This window comes from Lonchura striata, chromosome 1A (genome assembly GCF_050655825.1).
Source record: "Lonchura striata isolate lonStrDom1 chromosome 1A, ASM5065582v1, whole genome shotgun sequence".
Taxonomy (NCBI): Eukaryota; Metazoa; Chordata; class Aves; order Passeriformes; family Estrildidae; genus Lonchura; species Lonchura striata.
The window spans coordinates 69,630,189-69,651,800 of NC_140741.1; the positions used below are offsets into that span (position 1 = coordinate 69,630,189).

Consider the following 21,612-nt stretch of genomic DNA (forward strand, 5'->3'; position numbering starts at 1 on the left):
AACTAAAACCTCCTTGCCTCTGGATACACTAATTATTCTTGAGCAGTCTGTGAATGAAAGGTTTCTTTAATGGAAACCTCAGGATCAATCTTGCTGCCTTCCAGGCCTTGCCTTAGGCAGGTAGAGCAAACCTCCAGGATATCCCATGCCAGCATGCATGGGGCACTTTGCATGGGATGTCTGGAAGGGGTTGAAAGTGAGAAAGGCTGTGGAGCCTGCCCCACTGAGGGATGCTTTTCCTTGCATTATAGATGTGGCTTTAGACCTGCTAAAAAAACAACTTTGAAGCAAACAGGCTAAGGGATAATAATCCTGTTAGGAAAGTGAGCCGGAAGTAGTCAAACATCAGCTGGTGTCAAAAAGGAGACTGAGGATAGACATGATGGAGCTGTAGTGGATATCTCAGGAGAGAAAAAAACCCTTCAGATGAAGTCTTTAAACCATGAACCCTGTGTGCTGGCCCACTCCAGATATCACCTGGAAGCCAACAGACAATTTATCTCCAATGGTTCCTGGGGTCTTAGAGCTCGTCCTAACACATCCTGTCATATCCACAGTACACTCCACAGCTCCTTCTACATTCCTGTAAACATCTATTTTCACATCTGGCTCCTCAGGCTTCTTCCCACCATACTCCACAGAAAAATATATACTTATGTGTATATGTATATATGTCTATATATGGATCTATAAAAATATTTTAAATAAAATTTTAAATATCTATATCTATATCTATAGGCTATATGAGAGTATCTTATGAAATTAAATTTGTGAGGGCTTTCTGGCATGGGGAGGGGCTGTGATTGCTTTGCCCTGGGTGGATGTAGCAGTCCAGATTTGCCATGCTCCAGCCTCCTCCATCACCCAGAGAAACAGCTGCTCTTCTCCCTCCCCATGTTGTCAGGTTCTGGCAGAGTTAACACCAAGATAACAAGAGTCAAAAGAAATTACCTGGGATGAACTAGAATTAAAGTGGGAGTCAAGTTCCTGTATCCAGGCAGATCTAAAGCTGGATATTTCAGAGAGAGGGACTCAAATGCTAAGACTGAGGAGTCTGAAATGAGGGTAAGGTCTCTTGGCCAGAGGCACCACAGGAGACAGAGCTCCCTGGTGGACTTTGCAATAGGGGTGGCACTATGAGGTGGACAAGGCCATCATGTCCCAGTAAGGACTTGGAGTGGTGGCTACCACTGCCCACAGATTCCAGCTCTTAAAACTAAGCTGTGAAGAGAAAGGCATTTTGTTGACTTGGCTCTTTATTAATAACAGTGAAACAACAATAAAATCAGCATTGATAATTTTTCATGTTACAGATTGGAGAAGCTGAGACAAAGGGACATGGAGCTATTTAAGCAGACTCCTCCTCCATCTTCCCACTTAGAAAGGAGTAGAAATACAACTTCCAGAGGCTTGGTTTGGTGATTTGTTCCCTTCAGAGTATAAGACTCCACACAACTGCAGAATAATCCTACTATCAGTGTCTCACAGATCTCTGATGCCAAGGATGAAGTGTGGCTTTGGATATAATCCTAGCATGCTCTGGCAAAGATAGGTGTGAAAATTGACCATTCTTTGAGCAATTATACCATTAACCTTCCTATTTTCTCATGCCATCAACACTAGTAAAGAGCAGCCATCCTCATAGCTGGAACTGAGGACAATCTGGAGGCAGGAAGAGTGCAGGAAAATGGTTGTATGAACTTGCTTCAACCACCATTTTCACCACGAGCCCTGCACACAGCAGTCCCCCTCCTGCAGTAATCAAACAAACATTCTTGTAGTTGCTATTGACTTCTGGTGCCTGTATCACATTTTTCTTAATAACCATTGAAATAATAAGACATTATCAACATGTAAAGTGATCAATTAACCTCTACAACAGCAATAAATTGTGTATCTGTGCCAGGCTGCCAAGACTTGCTAATCGAAGAGCAAGAAGCAAGTTTGTACCTGAAGAAGTCACAAATCATACATAATGCAGAAGTGTGAGTGCTAACCTCACCCCCTGCAATATAATGGGCATTTCCATGTGTTTATTTATCTGAGAAATTGGTTCTTTGAATCAGCTCCTAATGACTTTCTCTCTGGCAACAACAGCATCCCCTTAGTTTTTCCTCAGTATTCAGTTTGCAGGAGATTTAAAGCTTCACCCTCCACCACAGGAGTCAGCATGAGTTATGGCAGTGCAGAGAAGAGAAGCAGAATCAGGCCCCTTGACCTGAAGTAAAAGCTGAGGTTGCTTAGCAGGCTTGTGCCATTAAAGAGATCCAATTAGGTAGCTTGCCTCAGGTTTTCTTTAGACACTTCTGAAACTGAGAAATTAAAAATAATAGCATCAGGTCTTTCCAGTGAATGATGTAGCCCAGCATCATGTCTTGAGTAGCAGATAACATCAGGTCCCTACAGACAGCTCTAAAAGAGGGTAAATGCATACCCACAATCCCCACAGTTACCTTTCAACAACCAGTTCCTTCTACTCAAGAGTTTTATGATGCAGAAGTAGCACCTTCAAATTGAGCAGCCCACAGTAGATGTCCTTTTATGAGTTTGTTGAGTCATTTTTTGAGCCCACGCAGTAATCCAGCCGCCATGGACAGTCCTGGAGCAGAAGAGAAGCCATAGTGCTGTGCTGCTGCCCTCCACACAATGCCATCAGCTGCAGAGAACTCCCATCTCACTTCCATGAGAGTCAGGTTGTGCTGCTGACCCTCAGAGAGCCTTTGTGGAACAGAAGAGCTCTGTGGAGCAGCCTAGGCTTGGCCAGTCATGCTGAGCAACACACAGAGATGAGACAGTGAGATCGAAGAGCTGGGAGCATGAATGCCAGAAGGGATGTTAGCAAACACAAGGTAATTAAACACAGCCACCAAGAGACAGAGGAGAGCCTCTTAGAGCTGGCAAGGCAGACAAAGATTGGCCAGTTGTCATGTTTGTTATATAATTGGTGGGGAGACATTGACACTTTCAGGTTCCATTCAACCCCCAGTAAAATAAGCAGCTAAAGCAGGTCTGGTGTCTCACATCTTCAAGTGCCCATTTCCTTCCAGCTATGACAAAAGGAGTCCAAGTGACAAGCTCACATAAAGGGACCAAAGTTAGGAGAGGTAAATGCCATTTCAGGTGTATCCTACAACTGGGGTGGGCTGTTGCATGAACAGATAGGAATTACAGAAGAGACTCCAGGATTCCAAGACTGAAGATCCAGAGTCAAACTTTTCACATTTCTTCATCTGTCCCAAAAATACATACAAAAACCAACCCAGTAGGGTTTGTATTTTGCCAGTGTTAGCAGCTCCTCTTTCAGCTTGATGCAGAGTTTCCTCCTCACTTGGAGAAAAGTCATAATTATTCCATGCCTGTGAGACCTCAGCTACAAAACATAATTTGCCTAAAAAGCTGTTTACCAGGTCTGGCAAAGTTTTAAAAAAAAACCCTTGTAACATCTCTCAGGGGTCTTCTACTTCCCTCTTTTCTTTAGGGACATGTTGGTCTCTCTGCTATTCATGTGGCTTTCTCTTGGGGAAACATAACCCTCTCTCCTTCCCTTACACAGACACATATGCTTTCCCACAATATATTAAGATTAATCAAAGCAGTGTAACAAGGATGAAGTTTTAAAAGAGAGAAAATTGCACAGAACAAAGAAGCATTAACTTCACAGTGTTTGACACAGTCCATATGCCACATATCCTGTTTAAGACCTAAATCAAGCTCAAGGCTGAGTACCTTCCATGCCATGCTGAGCAAACCCCTATTTCTTCAGGAATTGTAGCAAATCAGCAGCGCTAAGAACTCCACAGGAATAGCCTGCTCACATTTTAAGATTTTATAGTGAGATGCACCAAGTATTCATACATTCATTGCAGTCACCAGGATTTGCAAAGGCTCTGGAGCAGACCCCCAGCAGAAATATTGCACAGTCATCCCCCAGCTCAGAGCATGGCTGCTCGTGTGTGCATCACACACAGCTCCATGTGGGAATGTGCTATTGCTGCCAAATATCTCCTCCTGTGTTTATGTTAGCCCTGGAAGTCAGAGGTGGCCCCTTCAATCCCTCCGTGATGTTTACAGGGGCGTGTCTCCAGGGCAGTGGGGTCAGGCGAGTTCCCTCCCTAATTAATTACTCTCTCTGTGAGTTATGTGGGAAAAGAACTGACCTGCCAGCACACTACAACCCAAGGGAAATGTCCTTCCATCTAGCAGAGGCTCTGCTTGCTATCTGCTGCTGTTCCAGACAGGGTTTTCCAGAAGCTCATCTGCCTGGGTGCTCCAAGGCTAGGACCACTTTCCCCAGCCAGGACCACAGAGAGGACAGAGGATGCAGAGAACTGCAGGTGGGATGGAGGCTGCTCTGGGACAGCCTGCCTGGTGGCAGGAGGGGGAGAGGAGGGGTGTAGGTTGCTCTGTCCTCTTTCCTGAAGATATTTCCTGGGGTGTCTACACCTGTGTCATGATTTTCAGTAGGGGCTGAGCCAAGAACTTGCTGGCTCGCTGGGCACAGCAGCTGATGGGTCTAAGTGCCTGGCTGGGTGCAGGCTCAGCAGGTGACATCCCAGGCTTCAGGCTCTGCTCTGCCCATTCCCCATCAACACCCAAGGCAGCTGATGATCAACCATGCAGATATTTATGCTGGAATGCCAGTGAATGAGGATATTTAGGACCACTTGACATGATGTCCTGTGTCAACCTGCAGCAGCGTGCATCAGGTATGAGTCCAGAAGGGCTTGGTTCTGGGTTTCTGATTGGGCTTATGCTAGTCAGACCCACTAACATATCTGTGAACTATCTGCAGGTGGTTTAGCAACCGTGCTGCAGCACGATATAAATTTGTGACAGGAGCCCAAATTCCCCATGGCCTTTGCTGGTACAAGTGATGGACATGCTGCACATGTAGTCCAACACCAGCTTGATCACTGCATGACCCAGAGCACCAAAACAGAAAGAAATAAAGCACAAATCTCTGTTCCAGTGTGGGGCTGGCCTTCATGTTCAGCCTGCAAAGCTGCACACAGCAAAGGCACCCTCATGGTCTGCTTGCCCAGAGGAGACAGGGACAGGGTGGTGCATGTGGCCCCTGATGTGACACAGCCCTGCCACACACAGGGCAAACCCCCAGGCTTTCCGTGGCTGGGGACCACAAAGAGCCTCTCTCTCTCTCACCCCTGCGAGCTGCTGGGTTATTGCCAGCTCTGATGGAAAGGACTCACATGGGAATGGAGCTGCACCCAGTGTGTTTTCCCACATCCCTCCCCAGGCTAGAGTGATCATAACATTTCTCTGTAAAACACCATGTAAGACTGGAAAATTCTTTAGCTTTTTTTAAATCAAAGGCAAGCTGGATTTGCAATGACAACCTCTGCACATCTTTCACTCCCAACAAGGCAATTTCCTTTGCAGTCTGATTCTGAGTGCAATAAAATGTAAGCTAAGTCACTGCAGGGTTTGCAGCCCCAAAGCCCTGGGGAAGCTCTGTTCTCATCTTTCCAACAAAATAGCCAGGGAGGATTGTTTACAATGGGAAGTAAGAAGTCCCACAAAGATTAATAGGAGATGCTAAAGAGCTCAAATAGAAGTGCTTTCCCTATCAGGACTCCAGGGAAGAATTTGGCTTTGCTGCTGACAAACCATAGATATTGTCCAGGGTGGAAAATACTGCCAGGAGCTTCAAATTATCCTTATTTCCCCCTCAAACTGTTGCCATAATTGTATCTTCATGGAATACTGAATTTGAGTGGATTTTTCTGTACTGAGTGACTTTTCAATTTTACAATACAATGTCATATTGATAGATCTGATGCATACCACTTACTGCATTTCAGTCTGTGCCATTGCTGTCACTGGTTTCCATTCATTGATCTCCACTGGGAGTACCCTGACTTGAAACTTGACTCCTGTGTTGCAGATATAAGACACACTTTGCAGCAGCAAATGGTTCCACTCTCCTTTTCATTAAAGACCAAAAAAGAAATCTAGTCCAAAGAGCAATCCATTGGTTCTACTTTCCTCTGATGCATTGTTGCCACAAGCCACTGTTCCTGGCAGCCTGCAATTAGTACTGAAAAACATCCACTGCTTTAAAGAGCTTTGTCTTTCAGCAGTTAGTAAATACAGCGTGTCCCTTCTGAGGGTCTGTGGAGGCAAGGTCAGGATGCTCCCTAAGAATATTTGGAGATTTATTTCCTACTGTGCTGTTCAGTTGGAGATGGCCTCTGCAGACAGTGCAGTTAAATGAAGGCTCAGTGATGAGCCTGGTCATCTCAATCTGCATCTGCAGCCACCTAAATGGGAAAGGGAGATCTCCAGAGGCAAATTCAGAATTTGATGGGCTGAAGTACCCTTGGATGTGCTTATGCCTGCCACAAACACCCAAACTCATCTTCTGGGAGCAGCTAGAAAGATTTTCATGGGAGCATGTTTTACATTACTACCTTTAGGCAACCTATCAAATGAATTCTAGTAGACTGCCCTATACAGTTGCCTACGAATATGCTTTGAACAAAAAATACAAAGCAAACATCTCATCCTCCTGGATGGTTTCCAGAGTCCTGATGATTAAGGTTCGGCTTCCTTTCTCCAGGTTCATACTACCTGTTTCATTCATGAGGAATGAAACAGAAGAGAGTGTCATAGTGGGTCCAGGTCTCCAGTTTTACATGGAAAGTACCCATAGAATTGTGCCTGGGGTGCAGCACAGCGAGGGAGCAAGGAGTCAGGCCCAGGGGGATATATGGGAATCTTATTGGAATTGATTCCAGTAACATAAAAATGGATGGATTTCTTCTACTTTTCACATGTGCAAGATGTTTCCTGTAAAGAAGAGTATTTTTATTATCATTCAGCTGCCTTGAGAAATACACAGATTTGCATTCCATTGGCAAGACTTAAAAATCTAGGCAAAAACACTTGAGGTTTGTGGAAATGACTGAATGAATGCTCCTCTTTCTCCTGTGGAGAATATCAGTGTGTGGTGTTCCATGCTGGTACCACTGGACTATCTGTGCCTAGTCCCAGAGCCTGATGGCTTGCAGACACATCTCCATGTGTCTAGTGGCTCTTTGTCCCCTCTAGTGGATAATTTTTTATCTACAGAGCTGTTATTTCCATGAGCTGGACCTGCATGAAGGAGAACATGCCTGCAGGAATATGAGAGCTCCTGGGGAAGGGGGCTGGCATGGGCAGGAGCTGCACCCAGAGCTTCAGATGGGGTGAACAGGGACACCTTTGCTACTCTGCTCTTGTGTGAAACACTCACCCCGAGGTTCTGACTCAGGCTTGACTCAGCTCTCACTCAGGAAAAGCTCCCAGCAAGGCTAATTGCTGCCACCTTTGCCCTCTTTCTCCAGCAGCTGGTCCCAGGGGCTCTGCTGATGCAGGTAAAGGCTCCCCATGGGAAAGGCCAGCCACTTTGTGCTTGGCAAAAAGAGGTAGGCAGGCTGTGAGATAGCAAGGGGGACACTAACAATCATTAAAAAAAAAAAAATACAAGAAGCAAAGACCCTAACTGTGCACCTATTCCACACAAAGAACCTATATAAGTCAGTCATGCTTAAGATATTTCCATCTTTTCCTGTCTCTTTCACTCTCTTTGGCAAGAAACATATGGAACTTATTATGAACAAAGGCCAATTGTTTTAATAGTTATAGTTTCCCACATCAAGCTGCAGGTTTTTTTTTTCTTTGACTGGTTTTAATGCATGTACATATGCTCAGCATTTTTCATTTTAAATGGTTGCTTTAATGTCATGTCCCTAGCACCTTTATCCCAGCTTTTGGACTTGGATCAAAACAAAATATTTTTAGTTTTGCATTAAAATGAGAACAATACATGAGGAAGGGATTGGCTCTCCAACTCAGCAGATTTTTGCTCTCCCAGCTAGACTGCTTCAAGGAAAAGAACATGGGCCAACATCTTTTCCATTTTATTGGGCAAATTCAGAGTACCACTACAGAATTGCTGAGTTGAGAAGCTCCCACTTTGCCCACATTAACTCTAAACTGCATGTGAACCAATACCTCTAACAGAGTATGGAAATGAGCACAACACCCAAACACTCTCCTATAAAAGCACAGGCTGGCTGCTTTAGGACAACTCCTGGTCTATTAGAAAGGCTGTGAAAAGAGGAACTATTTTTTCCCTTTTCCAAAGCATGTGTGTATGATTTAGAGTGTAAATAAAGTTTCAAACTTTTCTAGCCTCTAATGTGGTTTTATAAGAGAAAAAAAAAAAATAAAAGGAGACATTGAGAGTGACTTTGTGAAAGTAGCACTTCACAATCACAGACTATAACATAATCATTTTTTTAAGTGAGTGAGTACACACAGAAGCTGCAGGCATCACCCCTCAGACTTTCAGTGATGTGGATGTGAGTGGTGCTGCCTGCTCTCTGTCCCTTTGCATGAGCCTGGATCAGTTCAGCTGAGCAGCCCAGAGGAGCTGCCGAGCCCTCTGCTCTGGCTCTGTGCTTTCCAGCGTCCAGGAGGGAGGAATATCTGAGCCCAGGAATTAACACTAATCTCTGCACCAGATGGTGATACACCAGATATTCTTTTTAAGGTGAACATGTGATCTACTGTACAGCAAACCAGAGGGGTCTGCAGTCACATGGCAAAACGTATAATAACTCAGATAGAGCTTTGATTAGACAACTGACCTGGTTACCATCTGTAGCAACAAGAAGCGGGCTTGACGTCTTTGGAACATTCTCCCTAGAAGCTTAATTCTTCCACCTCTATGGCACAGCAATCCTGCTGAGCAAACTACACTGAGAAACAGAAGGAAGCTAAAGATATGCTGCTTGAAGCATGTTGTTAAGGTTACAAGGCTTGGGGTTTCCTTTTTTTAATTTTTTTTTCCCATTTCCCCCCTCCTTCTTTCAAACAAGCCACATCTTGACTCATATGGTCTGATGTGAAAACCCACTCAGCTATTTGATAGTTGGGAAATCTAGATGAGACTGTAAGTTATTCCAAGGGAAGCCTGTGTGCTGTGAACTCTCTCTCTCTCACACACAAACACACACGAGTTAGCTCTGCACTATGGTAGTACAGACAGCTGTGACTCCGGGTAGGACCCGAAGACTTTTATTCAAAATACCATATGGATCACTGAGGAGACGCAGTGTGGAAAGGGTAAGCCATGATTTCTTTGTCCTGAATGCATGCCCAGAGGATGAGGAGGGTACCATTTGACAGCAGTTGTCTGCCCTGTTAGTAGTCAGAGCTAACGGGGATTATGTCATGGTGTGAAGAAATTACTACTGGTGTGTGTCATGGTAGGAATTACTCTTGGTGGGATCTGTGTGCTGATGAATGGGAATTAATATTTGTCAGGGGCTGTGTGGTATCTTGGAGTGGAGACTGGTGCCAGAAGGAGCTGTAAGATAACCTACAACAAATGTAACTAGTTGAAGACTCTGTGGCAATAGTTGGGGGTAATAATTTCTGAAAAAAAAAATTAGTTTCAAATATTCAGCACTCACCGGGAGAGCGTGATGGCATATGGCAGCACTGACCTGTAGCAGTGGCGAGTAAATAATAACAATAACAATAACAATAATAATAATAGTAATAGTAATAGTAATAGTAATAGTAATAGTAATAGTAATAGTAATAGTAATATAATAATAATAATAGTCAAATAGTGGACACCAGAGGAAAGCTCAGGGTGGTATGGAAGGGCTCTGAGAAAGTGAGCAGAGATGCAGATGCCCACCAGTGTCTGTCCCAGCTGAGCTATTCAGCAAGCACTGGTGGCAGTGAGGGTTCTGCTGTGCACTGAGTCCCTCTAATTGCTGCTAGCTGAGGTGACACCACAGGACTGTCCCTGGACAGCCAAGGCAAGGCTGCTGCTTTCACGCTGCAGCAGGAATAGCAGGGCTTCCCAGGAAAGCTGCCACAGTGTCATTGATTACTTGGAAGCACATCAGGCAGCAGCAGTGCCCTGGAACCAGGGGGTCCTGGCACTTTGCAGATTGATGGGCTGGCAAAGAGGCATTGCCTGGGACAGGGGCTCAGCTCAGAGCTGGGCACACACCGAGGGCACAGCTGGCACACACCAGCTGCTTTCAGGCTGCCTTTGCCTGCTGAGCTGCCTCTGACAGAGCTGGCAGGGGCAGCACAGCCCCCCAGGGGATGGGGACACCTTGCACACCCACTCAGAGCCCAGCTTGCCACTACTGATATCCCAAAACAGTGGTTGGCTCAAGGCAACAGGCACCCTCTGCTCATTCCTGCCCACAGGGGATTTGGGTTGAGTGCCCCACGGGTGGGCAAGGGTGCTGCACTCACGGTGGCAAGTGTAGAAGCTCTACAAGCTCAGCGTGGCTCAGAGTTGGTCCTTTCACCCAGGACAGAGCAAACCCTTTGCTTGAGGCATCTGTTTTGCTGAAAAGCAGTCTGGCTGCAGCTGCAGCCACCTGTGAGTTTACTTCAAGTCTGTTGCACTCAAAAAAAAAAAAAAAATCTGCTTTGTTCATTTCAAACCAATTTAATTTTTTTTTCTGCATTTTTTCTTTCAAAAATATTGTAATTTTATTTAGACAAATTCCTTTTTTTTTTTAAGAAATACAAGAAAAATCTCAAAAAATTAAAAGTTTTTCGAAAAATGTTTTGGTTAAATGCAAAGTCTTTTTGTTGTCTGTTTTTCTTTCCCCTCCATTTGGCATAAGAGAAAACAGAATAACTTTGTGTCAACCTGAAAAATATTTCCTTTGCCTTTCCAGTCTGTCAAGCAAACCAAAGATAATCAATTATTCACACAGCTTTGGTCTGCTATTATTTGATTGTGGGTTGTTGCTTTGGAGAGCATTCAGAAATGTCCCTCCTGGTAAATTTGGGCTTTGTGGTTCAAGATGCTGGTTCCGAGGGGGCCCAGGGCAGACAGCCCTGATGCCTTAACCTGCCTTGGGTCAGGTTTTATTTTGTTCCTGTTCCCTGCCTGGCACTGCTGCCACTGCACTGGGGCTGGCATCTGGTGGTTTGCAGCTGCTCCTGCGAGTGTGGGGAGGCAGAGTGTGGTGTCCCCTTCCAAGGTGACTTCCCACAAGGTAGCAGATGATTTTGCATCCAGGGTGAGCTCTCAGCTGCTGCAGGGCCACCATCCTCTGCTGCTGATGGCCACAGGGGGTCCCTCCCTGTCTGGAGTGGCTCATGGTTTTATGCAGACTGTCCCTGAGGCAGAGTAGTCCAGAGACAAATCATAAAAATATAGAATGTTTGGGTTGGAAGGGACCTTAAAGGTCATCATCTCATTCTGGCAGGATGCCACACATTGCACCAGGTTTCTCAGGACTGTATGCAACCTGGCCATGAACACTTTCAGGGATGGAGCATCCACAACATCTCTGGGCAACCTCTGCCAGTGCCTCGCCACCCTCACAGTAAAGGATTTTTTCCTAACATCTAATTTAAATCTCTTCTCTTTTGATTCAAAACCATTCCCCCTTTTTTCTATCACTATTTGAGAGACACATAACAGTGCAGAAAATGTGAGACCACTCTCCTCCATGCATGCACATATCCCCCTTTGGAAACATCTTACCCACACTGACCTGCCCGACAGCAGCTGCCCAAGCCTTTGCTTTGCTCTGAGCATTATTCTGTGTGATGGATAGGTGTAAAAACCAGCAGCACCCTCACAGGGTGTTTGCAGGATATAACCCCTTTGCAGGGAGCATGGCAGAGCATGGAAATACCTTCAGAAGAAGGTGTTGGAGAATGTTAGTGTTTATAGAGGAGGCCAGAACAGCTGCATAAGGATGACCAGCGCTGCAGGAGACTTAACAGTGTGTACAGACTTAACAGCTCCACACACAGCCCAAATGACATTGTCAGGGGGGTTGTGTTGTTTTATTTTCACTCACATCCACAGTTTATTTCTCTCCTTCCCACTTCTTGACCTAAGGTTGGGGTGGTTTAGACTTCTCAGGCAAATGCTGGAGCCTTGCTTTAAGGGTTGCCAGAGAATTTGATGGGATGATTTTTGAAATCAGTTCTTTTTTGTCCTGAGCCTCTGCCCTTGCTGCTTTTCTCTCTACCTCATCACAGAACTGCCTTATCAGGCATCTGCCCCATGAGGTTGTGGTCAGCCTGGCTGAAGGATGCATCGTGTTTTCTCTCCCTGGAACCCCCCACCAGCTAGAGCTGGCAGGGCAGATTCTCTGTACTTGGGGTCCTGAAGCCACCCAAAATCTGTTTCAAAACTCAGAGTACATAAAATCCCACAGCAGTAGTGAAAGAGCCCAAAATACAGTCCTGAGTGAGCATGTTTCATATGCAAAGCCTGAGATGTGAGAGATCTGTGCAATGCATGGCAGAAGATAGGGCTTTACAAAGGCTTTTACAAGTCTAAGTGAAAAAGGGCATTGCTAAATATTGGTAGGTGTGACACAGAGACCACCATGCATGTCAGCTGGGGCAGAATTAAGCTCTGTGATTTGTGTCACAGGACTGAGGTATGAGTTGGGTTCATTTAATTCAATGCTGATGTCCATGAGATGTTTTCATCCTGACCACCACTTGGGGTTGCCTTTGGGACTCACTGCAAAGGCAGTCAAAGTACTGTGGGGGGCTGCAAAGGAGGTCCCCTGAACACATTTTTGTCTGATTTAATAATTCCTTCAACTGCAGCCAGCTCTACTTTAACTAGCACATACACCTTGGTTAGAAGACAATACCCACTTCACACAAAAAAAAAAAAAAAAAAAAAAAAAAAAAACCCAAAAAACAGGAAACATTAATCCTCCCCACCAGATCTTCCTTCTCTGGGTTTTCCTCCCCCAGCACATTAAAGATGCAGTCCCTTCTGCCTTTGCATTATTGATGTGAGATGGTTTATGCCTCCCAGCTATGTTTATTATATCCATGTGCTGCGGATGTGTGCGAGAGCAAGATGAATTGAGTCCTGCTAATGTCTAACAAATGCCAAGCACCATCCAGAGATCTCTTTCTGCTGCTTCAAGGCACTGGTAAGGAAGAGCACAATTTACTCCTCTCCAGACCTCACTGGCTGTTTTCCATCCACGGGAATGTTTCTCACCACAAACACAAGGCATTGTTTTTTTTGAGTTGGAAAGCCCAGAGAAAACATGTAGCTTTCTTGTATTAAAAGGGAATAAGTCTGCCCTTTCTTCTGCCTTTGAGGCTCAAAGCCTGCCACTACATAGGCTGTGTAAAAAAGGAAGGCTATCTCCAGGCAAAATGAAGTGCTGTAAGAAACTAATCAAGTTGGGAGAGGTCTGGCTGGAAAAGCCATTTAAAATTGGTTTTGCAGTTTGTGCCCCAGCTTTAGGTCCTGGTTCTCAGCTATGGTAAATTAAAGGCCTCGTGCCCAGTTGTGTCAGTGGATGCTTGCAGTTCAGCAGGAATTTAGTCCAGATTGCTTTTTTATTTCTTGTGCTTCCAAAGAAGATAAGTCAAGATTAAAAATGTGGCCAAAGCCCCAAGCCACAGCTCCACTGTCCATTACACAAATGTAAATCTATACCAGCACGGAGCTGGGACTGCTATTTACCTATGACACTTCCTCTCTGAATGGATATCCATGAACACTCACTCATATCATGACTTTAAAACACACCAGGCAAAGATAAATCCGTAAATGGATATTTATTGCCATAGAAAACAGATGGCAGAAGACAAAGCTCCCATGTTCTTATCCAAGCACGTTAAGAATGCGGCAGGAAACGTCATTCCTCCTATAAATAAATTTCTCTTGAGAAGAGAGAACCCAGGGCTGAAAAAAAGTCAGTCTTTCTGCTCTGCAGGCCAGCTCTGAGGCAGGTTTTCCCACGCTACTCTGCAGCTTATGGCGACCTTTGCTTTTGGCAAGAGAGGAGATTGCCTCCAAGCAAACCCAGCAAAAGAGTTCCAATATGTCTTGCTGCTGTACAAATTTTTTTTAATTTTTTTTTTATTACTTTTATTATTCTGAGCTACTGGTTTTCTGGTAGACAAAGCATAATTCAGCATTCAGCTTGCTACTAACCATTTTTCCAGCAGGGATTCAAGAGCAGAGTGGTGAGAAACCTCTCACTGTGAGGGCTGGAGTGCAGGGTCCAATGGGGTGGAACAGGCAGACCTTGCAGCATTCATGGGGAAGTGATCCTGGCCTGTGCAACCCTTGGTGCAAACTCTGTGAGTGATGCTGTGAGCACTCACTCTGACACCACGGCTGGGCGAGTGCTCCGAGGGAAGTTAATGTTTCCAGTTCATGCTATTTACTTGAAATCTCTTACACTGGCATGGTCCTGCAGACCTTTGCTTAGCACCTACACTGAAAATTTTTGGATGGGTGTCTTACCTTGACAGCATCATGACTGATCTGATAGACTGCTGAGGTGACAGCAGAGCTACTCAGATATCATAGATAACAAACAAACAGTAGATATTTGAGTGCAGAAGTTACCAAAGAAAGAAAAAAGACCTTGAAGCAAGGAACTCCTGTTGTCTTGCCTTAGTCTCAAGGTGACAAAAAATTATTCATCGTCCCTGAAGACAAACAATTGTATAAAAAAATTTAAGAAATGGCTAATCTTAAGCAGCAAAGCTGTCACCTATGTAATGTTCTGATATAATCATTTGTGACTGCTGAAACATCAATTTTATCTGCTTCATCTGAGCTTTATCTCTTCTGACCTGTTCACAAGTATTTTGGAGGAATTGGTTTAATTTGAACTCTACCTAGACAGATAAATGCTTAGTGCACCTCTCAGGTGTCTGGAAGTTATAATATTTTGTGACACTTCTAAAAGGTGTAACAAATCAAAACAGACTTCTCTGTAAAATGGATCAGGAGCTGTGCCAGACTTCATCCCCCCAAAATTCATGCAGGTTAACAGTGCAAGAGGTAAGAGCATGGCAGAGGCTAATGGATAGTGACTGGTGAACTCTGAAGAATTTTGAACCAAGATACTCCTCAAATTAGCTTTCAAATGATTGGAGCTTAATTGAATTATTGAACACTCTCAAGGCCTGGAGACCTCACAAGCAGAGGTTCTGCTTTGAAATTTCCAGTGCTTCAGATTCTTATTTTGATGAGAAAATAAAAAGCTTTTTTCATTGCAAATTGGCATTTTTTGCCTTCACATTGGCCAAGCACTGGAACAGAAAGACCAGGGGACAAAGCAAGGGCAGGCCGGGGATAGAGGTTGGGAGCCAGAAATGAGCCAAATATTTTGGATTCAAGTGAAGGGAAGGGGGAATATGTGAATCCAGTTATAAAACTTCAGAGGAGGTGAAAACACTCCTGTGTTTCATGGAACCTTTTGGCTAACTAGGCTGCTCAAATGGCTTTTTCAGGTAGCTGATACCATGAACACACTCCCAGCAGCAGCCCCAAGCTCACACAAAGAGCTGTGATGGTTTAGTAGCAGGTTAATCTGGAGCCCAGGACGCAAGAACTTACCACCCTAAACTGAAGGTTCCTGGAAGGGCTTTTCAGTTCTGCTTCTTCAGCTTCTTGCAAAGTGAGGCAATGATAGATAATGCAAGTGGCAGTCTGGGGGGTTGAAATACCTTCCAACCTGTCCCAACCTAAAGTCCTAGTCCTAACTCATCTTCTAGCCAGGACCTGTCCCTGGAAGGGCTTTGACATGCCTTCAGCTGGATTTTAAAGTCCAGACATAGAAAGTCTTCAGACTTCATCAATTCCTGATCTGTACAAGGGATTGCTTGAATGTTGCTTCAACAATTTCCAGAACCAACAGCATTTTCAGGCATCAAGTAGAAAGGACTTTCCACTTCTTAACTTCTTCAGTCTTTTCATCCATTTAAGTCAAGATAATGTACAGTGTTTGGGGGAAAAAAATTCAAAACAAAGCAGTGGATGAGTAGCATATTTACTCTTCATAGATCTTTTCTATTTTCACCCTAAATACTTCTTTGGTGCAGACCAGACACCAACACAAGCCTCTCAGTGACTTCAGTGAAGCTCACAAGCACCAGGGCTCCCCAGCCAGCCTGGTGGAAATCATGGAAAAGGCTGTTCTGACCAAGAGGGAATGTGTTGTGTAGGTAGTCAAACAGTTCCTATTTTGCTGACTCAAGTTCAGAAAGTTGGATTGAGATTTCCAACACGTTTCCAAACTCATGGCCAAACTTTCTGTCTGAGCTGAGCTAATTTCCTGGAAAAGTTTATATTGTCCTCATTGTCTCAATAATTTCTAATGGCTTCAAAGAAAAAGTGATCTTTCATTCCACAAGAAAATGGGTATGAATGATTCCTATGCTTTAATTTTTTTTTTCTTTTTTTTTTGGGGACCAAGTTTCACACTCTCCAAATTGCACAGACATGAAGTGCAATTTGTCTCCACTTCCCAGAGATACCACATGAAAAGCTTCTGGCAAGATAATGGACTGCAAATGACGCCACTTAGTCACCCGCACACACGCTACATTCCAGCTGTATTTCTGGAATATATTTGGAAGGTGCAATTAGGGTTGTGCATGCTTTGAAATAAGTGAGCAAGTTTCTTAACTGAGGTTGAAAATCATTTTAATTTCCAGTACTCCCACTATCTTGATGAGGTGAGACCATGGATATCTATTTTCTCTCCAAGTTTTGCATCAACACAGATTAGGCTGTCTCTAAGGACTGATAACCTGCAATTAATGTTGGTGCATTAAGCATCTACCCTTTGGGGATCTATGTGCAGAACAAGTACCATGCTACAGTTTTACTATTTTTGTTCAGTACAGAAATCTCTGTAAGTGCAAATCAAATCAGGCTTAACTCAAAAGTTCCTGCCACAGGGAGTTTCCACCCTGCCAGCTCCCAACAGATGAGCTCCCAAAAGGGAGGATGAGATGAGTTTTGGAGAAACTCAGCTAGGAGAGATTAAAGGTAGGGATTGCTGTTTTTACTAATGTGTGTTCCTCATGTCAGCTTCCTTCCAACTGTGCCTTCATTCAGCTTACATCTGTAAGTTCATCATGAAACTGGAGTAATTTTTATTGCTGTTTTAGGATTCTTAAGTAGTCAAAGAAAAGAGTGTAATGTATGTCTTCTGGCGACAACACAGCCCAATATCTTCAGAGAAAATTTTGCATGGGACGAGTTGGCCTTTCCAGTTACAGGACATAAACACAGTGTCTTGTCTGAGTGTTTAGTCCTGGGGAACAGCTCCTGATGAGGCATCTGGACTAGCCCAGCTCAGATGGCTCTGTGAATCTTCAGCTATCAGCCAAGGGGTTGGCCTGGGAAGCCCTGCACTACCATAGCTGTGGGAGTCTTGCTTGTCCTTGGAGGAGAATTCTAGCGGAGCATGTGCACTGCAAAATATACGGGTTTTGCATTTGAGAAAATATGCAAAAATATGCTCTGGAGAAAATATGAATTTATATTATATAATTCTGCTTCTTCATTGCTATGGACCACTAGAAAATCACCTGAGTCCCACCAAGGCTAAAATTTGTGTCATAAGAGCAGCAATACATGCTCTTGTCAACAGCATTGTTGAAGCAGGGTAGGTTTAGACTGGATACTAGGAAAAATTTATTCACTGAAAGGTTGGTCAGGCACTGGAACAGGCTCAGGGAAATGGTGGAACCACAATCCCTGGAAGTGTTCCAAAGACTTGTGGACATGGCACTTGTGGACATGGTTTTGTGGTGAACACAGTAGTTCTGGGTTAGCAGTTAGGCTCGATGATCTTAGAGGTCTTTTCCAATCTTAATGATTCCATGACTCTAACTGCATGACTCAGGCAGACACAGGGCAAGTGCCAAGCAGCAGAGCCCTGTGCTCCACCCAGCCCTCTGTCCTTGAGGCTGTGTCTACAAAAACAGTTGTTCAATTTTAAAAGATTCTGTTTGAGTCTTTTGGGGGCGAAGGAAGCGGGGGGTGGAGGGGGTGTCTTGGTGCTCACTCTTTATTTTGGAGACATCTGTCTTCAGACACCCTGAGGAATGTCTGAAGTTGCTCTGAAGGACAGATCCATGACTATATCTGGAATAGTGTTCCATATTTGTGTGTTTTCAGGCTGTGGGCACCAGGAGTAGACCATTGAGATTGCACCAGTGGCTTGATAAAGGGCCAGATACCTCACCTGAGAACAGGGCAGCTGGGAAGGTACAAAAGGAACTGGGTCCTGTACCTGCACCCTCTCCAAATGCCCCTCCTTCTTTTCAGGATAGATTTAATGTGGCATTCAAAGAGATATGTGTCTCATGTCAGTTCCTCTGCATAAATCCCTGTATTTAATATATCTGCAAAAGATACTGAGGCTTGCCTGGGTAAGAACACTGTGGGATGCTCAGTGAGCTCTCCTGATCGATGTATCCATGAGAAATTGCCCCTAATCAGAGGGGAGAATGTCAATGTGCTTTTTGTCCTCCACAGTAATTCAAAAAAGCTCTCCAACATCTTGCTTTTATTAATCCATTTGCTATAGATTCCATAGGAACAGTACACCTCTTTACTACAAGATTTATCCTGCATGGCTTGTAATATTATCCATGATGCTTTGGAGTGTCTTAGGAAGCTGAATGGGGTTAGCATCAAATAACTTTCTGTCTTTCAGTCTTCTCTTAATACACCTGCAGACAGGGAAAGGAGGACGATCAAGGCTAAAACGCTACAGAAAGTTTACCCTCATTAAAGGTCCAGATTTTCACAAAAAAAAAAAAAAAAAAAAAAAAAAAAAAAAAAAAAGAATTGCCAATATTTAACAGGTTCTCCTTTCCTCAGAGCTGACTTCAAAGCTGTTACTGTTGCCTGAGGGCAGAGCCTTGAGTCCCCAATATTTGAAAACACAATCCAAGAAAATTTGTCAAGGCCAATATGATAAACAGGCTATTGTAAGAGGGGACTTTGGCAATCCTACACCACAATTTAAAATTATTCCTTATAATACATTGGACTTTACATATTACAAGGCTCTGCAGACATTGATTCTCTGCAGACCCCTGCAAGACCCAGGCAGTGCTGTTGCTCCCACTTGGCAGCCAAGATGCTTTCAGGGTAAAAGCCAAGGTGAGCTGCCAACACCCTGCAAATCTGGGAGTGTTTGATGCAGGATCAAACCTCAGGGCTCCCATTAGCTGGAAGTGCAGATCCACATCCCCTTCCTCCCTCTCCAGCATCTCTCCACGCAACTCATGCCTGCAAACCACACCAGAGACTGGGAGGAGGCTTTCTAATTTTCATGATTTCCACTCTGAAATGTTGGAAAGCTTCCTTTTTCCATGCTGGACTTTGTTGTAATGCAGGCATTGTGTATCATCCTGTAAACTTTCAAATGCACCAATAGTGGCAGTTTCCTGCAAGAGAAAAAGGGTTTGCTTCAGTTAAAGCAAGTGGGAACCTGGCCAGGAAGAGTCATAAAACCAGAGGATGGTGATTTTTAAAAGCACAGTTATGTTAGTGCATTCCAATGTATCCAATCTGTCACCGGAGTGGTTAAAGTGTCCTTGGAGCCAACCTCTGGCTTCTGGAGAATGGAGTCAGGGGAAAGATAATCAGGCTGATGCCAGTGGATGACCTAGCCCCTTTCCTGACAATCAGTCACAGCAGACTTTGTGGTGCTGGCCAGGCTCTGGGTCACTGAAGTATTAGGAAAATTTTTCATTCCTGAGCTTTGTTTCATATGAATCCATGAATGCTGTTATCCAGCCTAGACTGGAAGGGAAATTGCTGAAAGATCCAGAGCAGATCCAGGGTGCAGGCAGCATAAATGTTTTCTTGCAAAGGCCAAGAGATACCATGGGGTCTCTGAACATCCCTTATAGCACTCAGCACTAGTGTTTTCTCTGAAACCAGCACCTTTTTCCCCAGGAGTCTTCTATGTTAGGGGCTCAGAGTGAAAGAACTCCATTTTAAAGGGAAGGGAGCAACACATTTCTGAAATCACTGCCTTTTAGAGAAATTGCAGATGGAAACTCACAAATCCAGACACCCTGAATCATGTGAAGATGAATCAGGCATCTTGTGCAGCCAAGGGTATCTACCACCTCAGTCTTGCACTCAGCCCCTCTCCTGTGAGGTCAGGACTTTGCAAGGAGAGACTGCAGGCCTGACCTCAAATTCCCTGGGCACCAGCCTCTGAGAAACCTTCTGTTGTTTCTGTTTCATAACAACTGCCCACTGGGGAGGCAATCACCAACTCTCCCTCCCAGTTCGTAGCCTGCAAAGCCAAGAAATACCAGCATGAAAAGGTCCACATTCTCTTATCCTGGAATGAACTGACCATGTCTGGTCACACAGGGACAGAGCCCAGAATACCATCTACATGGGCTTTTCTTTCCCATGACAAGTTTCCCAACCAGAGCTTGAATAAACATTAGGTCATCACCAATTTATAACGGCAGAGATTTATGTCTCTCTCGATCACATTTTCATAGAAGAAGAAATAAGCTTTCGTTCTTGCTATCCTGCCCATATCTTAATCACTCTCTGACAAAACCAAACCCACTATTTTGGAATCAAACAGATTCACAGAGGCAGTGATTCTTGTCTGACTGGACCACTGCCGTGTTCAGTGTTGATTTTGGTGGGCTTCAGACATAAATCTTCCCAAAGACCATTTTTCTTAGTGCACAGAATAAGAACCTCATTGTTATAGCAATGATGCATTTGGGACACATCTCCATTGCTTTTAGACCAAGGCAGACACTTTAATGGGGCAGTTCTCATAGCTGAGTACCCTTTTTCATCTCTTTTTCATGATGGAGCAGAGTAGTCCCAGGTACTGTACCTGGGGAAAGCGCTTGCTCTCTGTCCCCTCATCTTGGTGGAGCAGTGCTTGGAGGAGTGTTTGTACTGAGGTCTAGGCAAAAGCACCACAACAGAAATGTGAAGTCATTTATGCTTCTCCTGAGTCCAGAAATAAATGAAATGAGGCAAATCAGGACCAACTTTTAAGTGCCTGATTCTCACAGACCAACACCTTGGCCTATGAAGGAAGTTTTCCCTGGCTTTGCAAGGTTGTGACATGGCTTTGCCAGTTGATTCCTGTCCATGATAAGGCTGAACCACGGCTGTCAGAGGTTGTTGCTCATCCCATGAGTGCATGGCTTATCAAGGCAATGGAGCATGCACTGCTGGTACTGCCTGTGGGTGAAGGCAGTAGTGCAGGGACCGAGGGCAGCTTGATGTCCTAGACAGAGGTGGAGTGGGAGCCAAATCAGACCAACACCATAGCACAAACCATGAGTGCACATCAAAAGACCTTTGGCGCCATGGGAGCTTCATGTCTGGGTAGAGATCCTGCTGGAGGTCTCAGCTGCATCTGGAGCTGGGGAGGGTGTGGGGACCTACAGAAGAGGACAGGGTGTGGCATTCCAGGCTCACACGGAGGGCCTGGTGGAAACTGCCCAGAAGAAATGAGTGCAATCTTGTATGTGGTTCAAAGTGGATGGCATGGATAGAATACATAGCTCTAAGCAATGAAGCAGTGAATTTATTTCAACCACATAGAGTTATTCAACTTGTGAATAACATTAGCTGGGTTTTGATCACTCCTTTTTTTCTGAGCTACTGTGGCACTTAGGCAGAACTTCCAAGTTCATCATTCTCCTAAATGTTCCTATATTTGTTTTCCTTAGACTCAAGACTTCTTTTTAAAAGGAAAATCTGCCGTATCCTTCAGCTGCAAATGATTTAATAGCACTTGGCTT

At 44.4% G+C, this 21,612-nt stretch overlaps 1 protein-coding gene across 7 annotated transcripts in view; it reads left to right on the forward strand.

The window, feature by feature from the left end:
* Positions 1–21,612, forward strand: part of FRMD4A (FERM domain containing 4A) — a 356,355-nt gene that overhangs the window by 150,269 nt on the left and 184,474 nt on the right. The window contains exon 1 of one of the 7 annotated variants that reach the window (XM_085568669.1): positions 8,908–9,129. The exons of the other annotated variants lie outside the window; for them this stretch is intronic. Within the exon in view, the coding sequence (XP_085424795.1) occupies positions 9,037–9,129 (93 nt within the window). The 5' untranslated portion in view covers positions 8,908–9,036. Of the gene's footprint in view, positions 1–8,907; positions 9,130–21,612 lie in introns of those variants that run through there. 7 annotated transcript variants of the gene reach the window in all.